This window comes from Lygodium microphyllum, chromosome 26 (assembly GCF_053477565.2).
Source record: "Lygodium microphyllum isolate KBCC chromosome 26, Lygodium_microphyllum_v1.1.10, whole genome shotgun sequence".
Taxonomy (NCBI): Eukaryota; Viridiplantae; Streptophyta; class Polypodiopsida; order Schizaeales; family Lygodiaceae; genus Lygodium; species Lygodium microphyllum.
The window spans coordinates 45,540,994-45,554,535 of NC_141160.1; the positions used below are offsets into that span (position 1 = coordinate 45,540,994).

Sequence of the window (13,542 nt, forward strand, 5' to 3'; positions counted from 1 at the left end):
ATGTGTTAACCCTATAAGCTCTTTGTTAGCACTGCCTTTTTGCGAAAGGCTTGTGGGGGGAGCAGAAGGGTAAGGTAAGCCGAGTGCCCTTGCTTGCACAAAGAGGGACTCTGAGTGTGTGGGGGGAATGGGGTCTTATTACCCCTGTTGCACCTGGGTGCGACCATGCTCTAAGAGGACTCTAAGAGGAATTAATGCAACTGGCCCTGCAAATATCGAACTGTTATAAAACGGCGAGTCACATAATTTGTATTGTAGCTGTCGGTGGGCCACATCGAGCAATCTGATTAGAATTTAGAAGTCGTCTGGACTCTGGACTCTCGAGCCTAGGCTCTAGTCTCATACAGTCTCTGTGAGCCTCTTCCTCTGCGCGCGCGCGCACACAACCTGTCCCCGCGCCCCCCAACAACCTCCCCCGTTCTCTCTCTCTCTCTCTCTCTCTCCCTCTCTCGCTGTTTCTTTGTCCCGTCATCCCGGAGACGTGTATCGGCTTCTTTCTGTCTTCTACTTTCTTCCGCCAGGCCATGACTATCCTGAGAATCCGAGCTTGGCAAACGAGTCGAAGTGTGGGAAAGAACTCGATGATCGTGAGTCCCTCACACACACACACACACACACACTCTCTCTCTCTCTCTCTCTCTCTCTCTCTCTTATCTCCATCGACTTCATATTCTCAGGTTTCCTATACCGTCGTCCCTTCTTCAACCGACGAATGGAGCTACTGGTAGCCGAGGACCTGCCACACACCCTATGATGAAGCACCGAGAAGCACTCGTGGAGCTTGCCCTAGCCATTCTTTTGCCTTACCTTGTGCTGTTCACTAGTGCATCAAATGCAGAGGGTAACTTATCCTATTGTTCCACATTTGAAAAAGGATCAGGTCGATTGTGTCCTATGCAAATCTCATTGTTTCCAAGACGGTGTCTTAATTTTTGCGTGTTGTTTACTGGCTACTATCCATAATTCGTGTGGCCTCTTTTCTGGTGAAGCTGCTTCTTAATTCACTGTCCTTACGTAACGTAATGTCAACTTTGAGGGCGTGCTTTCATGGCCACCAGTAGCTAGATAGGAACGTTTCCTTTTGCATCTGTACATTCTGTGGCTGTATTCTGGTTTCTAACTTGAACTGATAGAAGGATGTTTGTAGGAAAGGAAAAGCCTACAGAAGAACTAATAGAAAAGAAAATGTCAACTCTGTAGCCTATGTTCAGAACTGGACAAACAAGAATGCCTTTAGACTTTAGGTGCGGGCTTTGCACAACCATCGGAGTGACACCAGGAGAACAAAATTGAGGTTTTATTCTAAACGGTTTCAAGGGAGCATTTCTCTCTAAGATTACTTAAGCAGCACGTTCACAGTGGTCGGAATCTCTCATATATCAGGGTTCTATGAAGTATGGAGAAATTACAAGAGAACTCTCTACAACAATTAGGAGGTTCTGAACAAAATAGAGGCAACTATCCTGTAAGGGTACAAAAGGAGATAAGATTAGGATCTGGTAACTGGTTACCTTTTAATGTTTTCTAGACTAGCCTTATCTTGAGTAATGTTCTAAAATGCTTTGTTTGCATCAATAGTGGCTCCCTTAGAACCCATTTTGAAGTGTTTCAGCAAATACATATGATGTTGTGCTACGCTCAACAAGAATGGAGTTATGAGGTACCCACTTCTTCCACTCTAGAAGGGAGTCTTTCCAGCAATATCAGATTTCAGAGTCCTTTGCCTAGCTATGAAATTTCAGGGTTCTTTTCCGAGTCTAGAGTTGTGTTCAAGTACCAAATTTAATAGCATTAGGTTCAATAATTGTGATTGACAAAGTGCTCATAGCTTCCTAGTTGAAGGGTCCAAATTGTGGCAATTTTTAGCATGAACGAGTTCCTAGGTGTTTTTCAATTAATTGTAGATGCATCCTTGTGAGGGGAGAATGTGATCAACATAGCCACAAATTTCTCTAATCCTTGACCATGGTGATTAACACTGATATGTGAAACACCAACAAAATAGATAGATCAAAAGGAAGAATTAACTATAAACTTCACAAGTTTCCAATTCATTGATGCAGGCCAGAAACATAGTTTTAAACATAAATAATGACTTTATATATTAGATACATAGTTTTGAACATAAAGAATTACTAAGTTGTTCTAGCTGGACCATTTTCCCCTTAAGATAGGGCTTTTGCACTAGACATTGTGATTATTTAGACTTCTTGTTTGCTACTTTTTGCATTTTAGTTGACACTATTGTTCTTTAGACTTTAACCTTAGTACCTTTATGGTGTCACACATCATCACTTTCTGATTTATTGGATGTACTTTCTTGCACACAAGGCCATGGCAATCCACATGCATCTCTTTCCAACCATTATGTACTACGTTCTTGTGAATTGTTATCTTGTTCAAGTAGGGGATGGATGTGTCTAATTGACTATGTGGATGTCATGTGATAGGTAATGCATTATATCAAATAAAAATAAACTTGCACGATCCAAATGATGTTTTACGCTCTTGGGATTTCAATCTCGTGGATCCATGCAGCAACTGGAATTTAGTGAATTGTGATGATGAGAAACAAGTGATTGCATTGTAAGTTTCCTTTTTTTTTTTCTTGGTGGACATGGATGTGATTGTTTTTGTACATCAAATCACTTATCTTGTATTACTTTATGTAGGAGCCTTGCGGGTCAAGAATTATCTGGGGTGCTTTCTTCTCAAATAGGCAATTTGCGACAGTTACAAACATTGTAGGTCTTGTTTCATTGCTATTTTCATTTATTAATTTGAGCTTTGTGCTAAGGATTCTTTGTTTTCCATTTGAAATTAGAAAATGACAATTACACTCAACGTGTCTAGATGCTAAGTCTATTGTTAAGGTGGTCATGTTCAAAGTTGTAAGTCCTGGTTACATGTATTGATGCTCAAGTGTGTTGTTGATGTTGTCATGCTCAAAGTTGTAAGTGGTGGCACATGTATGGTTTTAGGATAAAAATATTTCTATTTTGCATTGTGGGAAGTTTGATGATTGTGTTTTTGTTGTTGTTGTGTAATAAGGGGTCTCTCAATCTTGGTCCTGTTTGGACTTGTTTTGTCTTAATTGATCCAGTCCGAAAGGAACTCTCCAAAGTAGAATACTCCAAAACTTTTACTATATATACTAAGAAAAAAGAAGCAAATCTTTTGAGGTACAATTGCCCTTTAGTGGGGTTGTTGTGACCACATGAGATGTAAAGGGAGGTAAGACCTGAAGTAAAAGCATGGAGTGGAAGCAAGAGCTATGGTAGAGAGAGAGAGAGAGAGAGAGAGAGAGAGAGAGAGAGAGAGAGAGAGAGAGAGAGGAGATGTGGGTTTACGAAAAAAAAAAGAGAGATGTGGGAACTTCAACAGTCACAATGTGTGACCGGCCTTTCCTTTATTCAAATGTCACTGAAAGAATAAATAATGAAGTGACAGTGATAGACGCTTGCTACTTGGAGTGTATAGGTGTGTAGGTATACGGATATTGTCAGTGTAACTAATACACTGATAATTAGGTACAGGTGTCTTTACCCCCCAACCACCTTCCACTTAAAGGCAAATGTGCCTCTATTGAGGAGAGAGTAAGAAAAAAGTGATAAACTACAAATATACATAAGTATGATAGAATGAGAAAAGACATCATCTCATCCAACGCCTATCAACTTTCTAAGGAAGGTAAAACGCTCCACTGAGAGACTTTTGGTGAGTAGATCTGTAGAATTTTGGTCAGTTGAGATATTTTCAAGCTCAATGGGCTTGTCCTCAACGACTTCTCGAATAAAGTAGTAATGTACCTCAATGTGCTTTGTCTTCGCATGGAAGACCGGATTCTAGGCCAACTAAATAGAAGTCATAGAATTTGAATACAGTATAGGGACTACATCAGTAATGCCAAGGTTTTCCACTAGCGACTTAACCGAAGAGCCTTCTTACAAGCCTCAGTGGTTGCAATATACTTGCCTCTATAGTAGATAGGGTCGTGCATTTTTGCACCGTGGATATCCAAGAAACGTCTCTAGCAAAGGTGAAGACGTAGCCAAATGTGGACTTCCTATTGTCTTCATGTCCTGCATAATCAGAGTTAGTGTATTCCACGACTTCTGTATCTTGGCCATCATAATATATGCACAGTTGCTATGCTTTTCAGGTATCATATGATATCCTTGACGGCATCCCAATGTCATCTATTAGGTGTAGCCATATAAGCGTGTCACAGCTTCCATTGCAAATGCTATGTTAGGACGCGTGGCTATCATGGCATATGTCAAATTGTTCACTGCACATGCATAACGGATCTTGGCCATCTCAACCTTCTACTCATCAAATTGCGGACAATTAGCTTGACTAATCTTCACATGAGAAGATAAAGGAAAACCAATAGGCTTAACATCCTGTAGATGAAATCGCTTAAGGATCTTTTGAATGTACTTCTGCTACAAGTAGAGGAGCCCTTAGAGCAATCGCGTATAATATACATTCCAATAATATGTGAGGCATGTCCCATGTCCTTTATCTCAAAGCTCTTCTTGAGCTAACCTGTCAAGGCATTCAACTTATTACGAGCACTCCGAGCAATCAACATATCATCCACATAGAGAATCAAAATCATAAGGTTGCTATCACGAGCCTTCTTTGTATATAAACACGGATCCATATCACTGCAAGAATATCCCTGTGAATGCATAAAGGCATCAAAATTGTGATACCATTCTTCTTTGCGTATGGCCTCATCATAAGTAAGAGACTCACTAACATTTGTCACCATTGCATAATCCATAGAGGGCTCAAACCGTGCAAGCTGTCGTCTATTTTTAGTGGATTGCCTCAAAGCTAGCTGTGGGGCTTGTACATCTTGTGGAGTATAAGGGACCTGGGCCACTGGAGCATCAACCAATGCTATAGGTTGTCTAGCTGGTTGTATAGTAGTAAGAGGCTCCTCTTGTAAACGCCCCGAACAACGTAGTATGCTTAACAATTATGATTTTCGCTTGTTTTCGAGATTTAATATAAAACAGAATGAACACTTAAAGCTGAAAATGAAAATTACTCACAAAATTACAGCCATGAAAATGTAAAAGTATGGAGACAAGATTGAGGGTTGAAGATGGGCAAACCCCCCCCCGAAGGAATGTATTTTTGCTCAACCCAAGTCCCTTAGGGAAGAGCTCAGTTACAATCAACCTGAGAGTGAGGAGAAGTAATTCTCACTCTCACAAGATCATGCAAAGATGTACAAACACACATGCATTATCTATTATGCAATGATAAGAACTGATTTTTTTACAGTATGAGTGAAGAAAGAGGGGAAATCAGCCTTTCTCCATCGTTGATGAGCAGTACATGGATAGGGCTTGCTTCTTGTTGCTAAAATGGAAGAAAGAGCTCGAAAAGGAGGTGCTGTAATGAAATTACAGGCTTGCTGTCCTGTAAAACAGCAGTGATAGAAGAGGGAATATGGAGGAATTTGATAATGGAGAAGTGGGGGATGATGGTGGGAATGGATGGGGCCAGTTTCTGGCTATTTGTGGGTGCTGTACATGAGTTTACAGCAAAGAAAAATGATGTTGAATGAAGAAAAACGAGCTCTTATTTATAGGAGAGGGAAGATCTAGTACAAAAGGGAAAAGTGGAGTAGCACAAGATAAGTGTCCAGCCACATGTCATGAGATGTGACAAGTGGTGGGACACTTGGAAACTTGTGTGACAAGTGTCTTGACACTTGTCTCTTCTCTATGGCCTTCCTTTTTGGGCTGAATACTGTCAAGAATAGAAACAACCAAATTTAGTAAGCACAGTCAGGGTACAAAATTTACTATTTTTAGAATGACATCCCTATTTTTTAGAACTAGCATTTTTAGGCTAATTCGAGGCTCCTAAAATTTAGGGACCCCCCAATATGGGTGTCATATGAAAGCTTTTTGCGTGTACATCGCAAAATTTGTATTAGAATCTTCATGTGACTTTCCTATGCAAAGAAATGTGCATTTCAAGCTTTCAGCCCACGCATGCACTCATGCCATCTTGTTGATTGTAACTGTTTGTTCTGGCGGATCTAGCCCATACTTCAAGGCATCAATTCTTTCTGTGTGCGAGTCTAACCCTGATATGTGAGAATTCTGGTCACAGGCGCCCAATCGGGCCATATAGGTGGAAGTGTGATCTATCTTTTCTCTAACCCACCGTGTGGATCCACCCGTGGCCAGCTCCAATGCACTTTTCTTTATATCTAATTAGTGCAAAGGAAACAAATTTAATAAATCATTATATAGACAAATTAATGAAAAAGGATACAAATTTTGTTTCTATAGAGTTGTGACAGCCCTTTGGCTTTTATTCAGCTGTCCTGAGCTGAAAAGCTTCTTGATATGGCTGAAGAATGTCTGGGTAATCCTTCATGAATTTTTCATCTACCCACTGTGCATTTGTTGTGGGTAGATTCTTGAATTTTAGTAAGAATTTTCGTGTCACAAGGCCACTTCTCGTGGTTCGATCCTTGTGAAACAAAATCTGTTCAGGTTTCAAGAGTTGCTCTATTTCTTCAACTTCTGGCGGATCTTCAGTAATGGGTTCCTTTGGTTCTGGTCCTATGTAAGATTTTATCAAACTTACATGAAAAGCATTGTGTATTTTCCAATGAGCAGGAAGCTCAAGTCGATAAGAAACTTCATTTATTTTCTCAATCACTTTGAAGGGTCCAAAGTATCTATTGGAGAGCTTTGGAAAAGATGAATTTTGACCGGAACCTTGTTTGAGCCTGCTGTTATCAAACTTTAGCAAGACATATTGACCTTTTTCAAAAGCCAAAGGTCTTTTTCGTTTATCTGCTTGCTTCTTTTGTCGCTCTTGGGCAACTTTGATAGTGGCTCGAACTTGATCCATTGCTGTTTTTAAATCTGAAGCAAACTCATCAGCAACAAAAATCTTATCTTTAGTGCGAATAATTGGAGGAGGAATCACTTTACCCTGTACTATTTCATTTGGAGCTTTCCCTGTGGATGAGTGCACTGTATTGTTGTAAGCAAACTCCAATAATGGAAGATATTTCTCCCATTGTGACTTATGTTCACTAACATAAGCTTTCAACATATCCAAAAGAGTGAAGTTCATCACCTCTGTTTGGCTGTCAGTTTGAGGATGAAAAGCTGAGGAGAACTTTAAAGTGGTTCCCAAATTCTCAAATAAAGCACGCCAAAAGTTACTTGTGAATTTGGAGTCTCTATCTACAATGATCTCAGAAGGCATACCATGTAATTTGAAGATATGTTGAATGAAAAGTCTTGCAGCTTGTGCGGATTTCAATGTTTTATGACATGGAATAAAATGTGATTGCTTGCTGAATCGATCAATTATGACCCAAATTATATCATGACCTTGAGGTGTTCTTGGAATATCTGAGATGAAATCCATTGTGATAGATTCCCATGGATCTTTGGGCACTGGAAGAGGTTGCAACAATCTTGGAGTCTTCTGCCTATCATACTTGGATTTTTGGCATACTAGATAAGCCTCAATGAAGTTATGTGTATCTCTTCGTAATGTTGGCCAATAAAAGTAGCTCTCAATTGCACTTAGAGTGGCTGCCCTCCCTCTATGCCCTGCATAAGGGGGTTCATGACTTTCTTTAAGCACCTTTTGTCGAACAAGAAGAGTGACACAAAGGCGATTGTTCATGAGAAGGTAACCGTCTTTGATGGAATAATCTGGATGAGAATCTGCTTGCTGTAAATTTGAACAAATTGCTGCAAAATCAGTATCTTCATCATAAGTATTCTTTATCGTTTGAAAGTCTTCGTGATGAGCCATTGTAATAGTTACAATGCGAGGCACTCTAGAAAGTGCATCAGCAACTACATTTTGTTTCCCCGGAGTGTACATAATTTGAAAATGAAACATAGACAAGAAATTTTCCATCTTGCATGTTTCTCTTGCAAATGCTTTTGAGTCTTGAAATACTTCAAGCTCTGATGATCAGTTTTAACAAGGAATTCATTGTCTAAAAGATAATGTTTCCATATGTTCAAAGCATGAACCACTGCTAAGAGCTCCTTTTCATAAATGTCATATCTTTTCTCTACATCATTTAGACGGCAGCTTTCAAAGGCTATGGCATGGCCTTCTTGATTTAGCACTGCACCAATACAATCACCGCAAGCAACTGCTTTCACCAAAATGGTTTTACCAAATCTGGAATGATAAGAACAGGTCCAGAAGTAAGAGCTATTTTCAGCCTTGTGATGGTTGCCTTCTCTTTTTCCTTCCATTGGAAAGAGGTCTTCTTCTTTGTAAGGTTATGAAGTGGAGAAGCCATATGTGCAAAATGCTTGATGAAGCGGTGGTAATAAGAGCATAAGCTAAGAAACGATCATACCTCATGTACATCATGAAGATGAGGCCATTCTTGGATTATCCTAATCTTTTCAGGATCCATCTGAATCCCTTCAGAAGAGATGACATGCCAAAGGTAATTTATTTTATGCATGAAAAATTTACTCTTTTTACCATTTACCAAGAGTTGATTTTGTTGAAGTAATTGTAGAACAATCTCCAAGTGTTGATGATGCTCTCTTCATTCTTGCTAAAGACAAGAATATCATCAAAGAAAGTACCGACATATTGTCGATGCTCTCTAAAGATGCGCTCCATCATTCGATTAAAGGTGGTTGGTGTATTGGTTAATCCGAAAGGAATCACCAAGAATTCATAAAGACCGTATGAAGTGCGGAAAGTAGTTTTGTGTACATCTTGTGGTATTATCCTAATTTGATGATAACCACTCTTCAGGTCAATGCGGCTGAAAACCTTTGAGCCTCCTAGACGATCCAAAATGTCGTCAATTTTGGGAATAGGAAACCGATTCTTCACAGTGATTTTGTTGAGGGCTCGATAATCAATGCACATCCTGAATGTGCCATCTTTCTTTTGAACAAGAAGAACCGGTGAACAAAATGGTGAGCTACTTGGCCTAATTAGCCCACGGTTGAGTAGGTCTTTGACTTGCTTTCTGATTTTTTCTTGTTGAGGATGGCTCATACAGTATGGTGCTATATTAGGAGGAGAACTGCCCGGAATAATATCAATATGATGGTCTTCTGGCCTTTCTGGGGGAAGCTGATAAGGAAGATCTTCCGAAAAACAATCTTTATACTTTTCCAAGAGTTGAAGTCGCTCTTGGTTTTCAGCATTCATATTATCTTTTACATCAGTGACATAAAGTAAACAACATTGAACACAATCCTTAATTGCTCTAGAGACTTGCATATGGCTTACCATAGGTATGGTGTCTCCAGAAACTCCAGCTTGGATCTCGTACTTCTTGCCTTTGTTGGTGAGTTCTACCTTCTTTTTTTGAGAGAAGATGGTCTACTCTATGATTCCAGGGCATGCCAAGAATCACATCGCAACCATGAAGGTCTTCGATACAGAAGGTATCTTGGTCACTGTAGCCTTGAATTTGAAACTTGAGCTTGCCAATGTAGGGTGTCACAGTCTTCACTGTGTCACCTTCATCGGCATTTAAAGCTTGGCGAACTTCTGCCGGAGTGTCCATCTCTTCATTCTTTAATCTAAGCTCTTTAGCTAATTGCAAGGAAATCACATTTTCATTTGCCCCAAGATCTATCAAGAATAGTGCTTGCTTACCTTGCAACTGTCCCCAAGCTTTTAATAATTTGCGCATCTCTGGAGTGTGAGTTGTGTTTGCAACTACATCACTGATGGCATTGATTTTCACTGGCGACTTAGGCTTGTTGTCAGAAACCTTGCTTTGTCCTTTGTTTGGACATTGCTTCGCTATGTGGCCTGTTTGTCCACATTTAAAGCATTTCCCTTCTTTCATGAAGCGCTGATTTTCTTCTTCGGAAAGTTGTTTTGCTTGTGGATATAGATTGGAGCGAAATTGAGGAGCATTAGGAGGTGCATAGGGCTTCATCTTCTTTTGATTTGATGGCTGCTTTTGCCTCTGTTTTTGTCCTTCATTTGGGGCTGAATACTCCTCATCATGAGCTACTCTCTTCTTATCATTTTTTTGGAATGATTTGTTGCCATTGTGCTCCATTTCCCATGTCTCAGCGTGGTCAATGAGTTCCCTGAGACTAGAACAATGATAATGATTAAGAGTAGTACGAAGTTTAAAATGCAAAGCTCCTTGAAACTTCATAAGCTTTTCCGAACTGCCGATCTTCTTGAAATATTGGACCTTCAAAAGTAGCTCCCAAAATCTCTTGGTATAGTCACCAAGTGACTCATTTTTCCTTTGCCAAAGCCGATCCCATTCCATTTTTACATCTCTTTTGAAATGAACAGGAAGAAATTGGCTTTGTATCATGCGAACAAAGGACCGCCATGATTTTGGGGCAGCATGATCATATTCCAACCCCGTCCACCAAGTATGGGCTAAGTCGGTCAAATGTAAAGCTGCAAACTTAATCTTTTCTTTTTCTTTATACTTGTCACGACCATACAAAATTTGAAATTGACGAATAAACTTCAGAAGAAGATCAGGATTTCGGGAACCATCATACATACTGAACTTGATCTTCTTTTCAAGTTGAGATAGTGACTTAGTCTTCTTCTTCTTCTTATGCCTTCGTCCATGCCCGGATCTTGAGGTTGAAGATGGTGAAGTGCTTGATAGGGATGAAGATGGAGACGAGAGTGAAGAATATGGACGCCTTTGACGATGATGAGGTCTTCCACGAGAAGGGTGTGACTCTTTGTCACTAGAAGAGGGTTCATCAGAGTAGGCGCCAGATGACTTTGAAGAAGAGGATGAGCTTCGACGCGATCTCTTTCTTTGTCTTGAAGTAGAATGGGACTGTCTCTTAGAAGTAGTTGGACTTCTTGATCGGCTCCTTTCATTGGTATGGCTTTGTCTCCTTGAAGCAGATGGGCTTCTTTCCTTGAATTCTTTGGGATTCTCAACTTTTTCTAGTTTGAGAAGTTGCTCACAAATTTGCTGATTCTTCTCTCTAAGACTTTGAATGGCTTGAAGGATAGCACTCAACTGATCCATTGAGACTTGAAGAAAAATATGCTCAAGCACTCAATGCAAGGGCTGAAAACAAACAAACTTATAATTATAAGCACTACCAGTGTTGGGGTGAGGACCAAGCCAAAGCTCTGATACCACTATAAACGCCCCGAACAACGTAGTATGCTTAACAATTATCGCGTGTTTTTGAGATTTAATATAAAGGAGAATGAACACTTAAAGCTGAAAATGAAAATTACTCACAAAATTACAGCCATGAAAATGTAAAAGTAATGGAGACAAGATTGAGGGTTGAAGATGGGCAACCCCCCCCCCCCCCCCCCCCGAAGGAATGTATTTCTGCTCAACCCAAGTCCCTTAGGGAAGAGCTCAGTTGCAATCAACCTGAGAGTGAGGAGAAGTAATTCTCACTCTCACAAGATCATGCAAAGATGTACAAACACACATGCATTATCTATTATGCAATGATAAGAACCGATTTTTTTACAGTATGAGTGAAGAAAGAAGAGAAATCAACCTTTCTCCATCGTTGATCAGGAGTACATGGATAGGGCTTGCTTCTTGTTGCTAAAATGGAAGAAAGAGCTCGAAAAGGAGGTGCTGTAATGAAATTACAGGCTTGCTGTCCTGTAAAACAGCAGTGATAGAAGAGGGAATATGGAGGAATTTGATAATGGAGAAGTGGGGGATGATGGTGGGAATGGATGGGGCCAGTTTCTGGCTATCTGTGGGTGCTGTACATGAGTTTACAGCAAAGAAAAATGATGCTGAATGAAGAAAAACGAGCTCTTATTTATAGGAGAGGGAAGATCTAGTACAAAAGGGAAAAGTGGAGTAGCACAAGACAAGTGTCCAGCCACATGTCATGAGATGTGACAAGTGGTGGGACACTTGGAAACTTGTGTGACAAGTGTCTTGACACTTGTCTCTTCTCTATGGCCTTCCTTTTTGGGCTGAATACTGTCAAGAATAGAAACAACCAAATTTAGTAAGCACAGTCAGGGTACAGAATTTACTATTTTTAGAATGACATCCCTATTTTTTAGAACTAGCATTTTTAGGCTAATTCAAGGCTCCTTAAATTTAGGGACCCCCCAATATGGGTGTCATATGAAAGCTTTTTGCGTGTACATTGCAAAAACGGTATCAGAATCTTCATGTGACTTTCCTATGCAAAGAAATGTGCATTTCAAGCTTTCAGCCCACACATGCACTTTGTACAAGCATTTCTTGATCATGCCATCTTGTTGATTGTAACTGTCTGTTCTGGTGGATCTAGCCCACACTTCAAGGCATCAATCCTCTCTGTGTGCGAGTCTAACCCTGATATGCGTGAGTTCTGGTCACAGGCGCCCAATCGGGCCATATAGGTGGAAGTGTGATCTATCTTTTCTCTAACCCACCGCGTGGATTCACCATAACCTATGACCACTCATCAGTGGCCAGCTCCAATGCACTTTTCTTTATATCTAATTAGTGCAAAGGAAACAAATTTAATAAATCATTATATAGACAAATTAATGAAAAAGGATACAAATTCTGTTTCTATAGATTTGTGACACCTCTTGAAATATCACCCTGCGTACCTCTGATATGCTTAGGCTGCTCATGCATTTTCTTCTCATGGAAAATAACATCATGGCTGCATATAACCTTCCGAGCTTGTGGATTTCATAGGCGATAGCCCATCTTACTTGCATCCCCATAACCAAGAAAGATGCATTTCCTAGACTTAGGATTCAACTTATTGTGCTTGTCCGTGGGTACATGGCAGAAAGCCTCACAACCAAAGACGCGCAAAGATGCGCAAATGAGCATATAAGGGAGGTTTTCCAGATCAAATCTCCTTTGCAACCTGACAGTCAAGAGCAGTACATGGGGATTGATTTTTCCAGTGTATGGCAGTAGTAATTGCCTCAACCCAAAAATGCTGTGGTAAGCTTGCTTGGCTAAGCATATTGCAAACTTGCTCCTGAATTGTCCTATTTGTGTGCTCAGCCATACCATTTTGGAGTGGGGTGTACAAGGCGGTCAACTAACGCTTAAAACCCCTCTCATATCAAAAGTGCTCAAAGGCTTTAGAGACATTCACCCCCATTATGTGAACTTAGGTATTTTAGCCTGTACCCAAACTGGTTCTCAACCAAAGCTAATCAACACTGAAATGTTATTTGAGAAGCATATGTAGTGGGCAAGCTTTGTGTCTATGTTTCACTTTCAAATTGTGCACATAGATGGTAAAAAGAATGTAATGGCTGATGCATTGTCATGCAAGCCTCGGTTATCGACTGTCAATATGGTTTATCACACTAAGTTGGATGCCATGAAGGATCAATATGCTTTGACTTCAGAAATGTCTTTGATCAGCCTTGCAATGGCCACCATTGGCATGATCATTTCGTACATGAAGAGGGCTTTCTGATGATGTATGAACGATTGTGTCACAAAGTAGTTGAGGGCCAAGTTAATAAGTTGGACAGATTCAGATTGGGTGGGAGATGTTGACCAATGAAGGTCAATGACAGGATATTGCTTTA

The 13,542-nt window shown here is 40.2% G+C and overlaps 1 protein-coding gene across 6 annotated transcripts in view; it reads left to right on the forward strand.

Moving 5' to 3' along the window:
* The first annotated feature begins 349 nt into the window (after window positions 1-349).
* Window positions 350-13,542, forward strand: part of LOC148013219 (LRR receptor kinase SERK2-like) — a 67,140-nt gene continuing 53,947 nt past the window's right edge. For 4 of the 6 annotated variants that reach the window (XM_087668106.1, XM_087668111.1, XM_087668107.1 and 1 more), the window contains exons 1-4: window positions 350-587; window positions 678-841; window positions 2,451-2,586; window positions 2,673-2,744. In XM_087668106.1, the coding sequence (XP_087524232.1) occupies window positions 751-841; window positions 2,451-2,586; window positions 2,673-2,744 (299 nt within the window). In that variant the 5' untranslated portion in view covers window positions 350-587; window positions 678-750. The remainder of the gene's footprint in view (window positions 588-677; window positions 842-2,450; window positions 2,587-2,672; window positions 2,745-13,542) is intronic. The other 2 variants (XM_087668108.1, XM_087668109.1) reach the window with 1 other exon arrangement.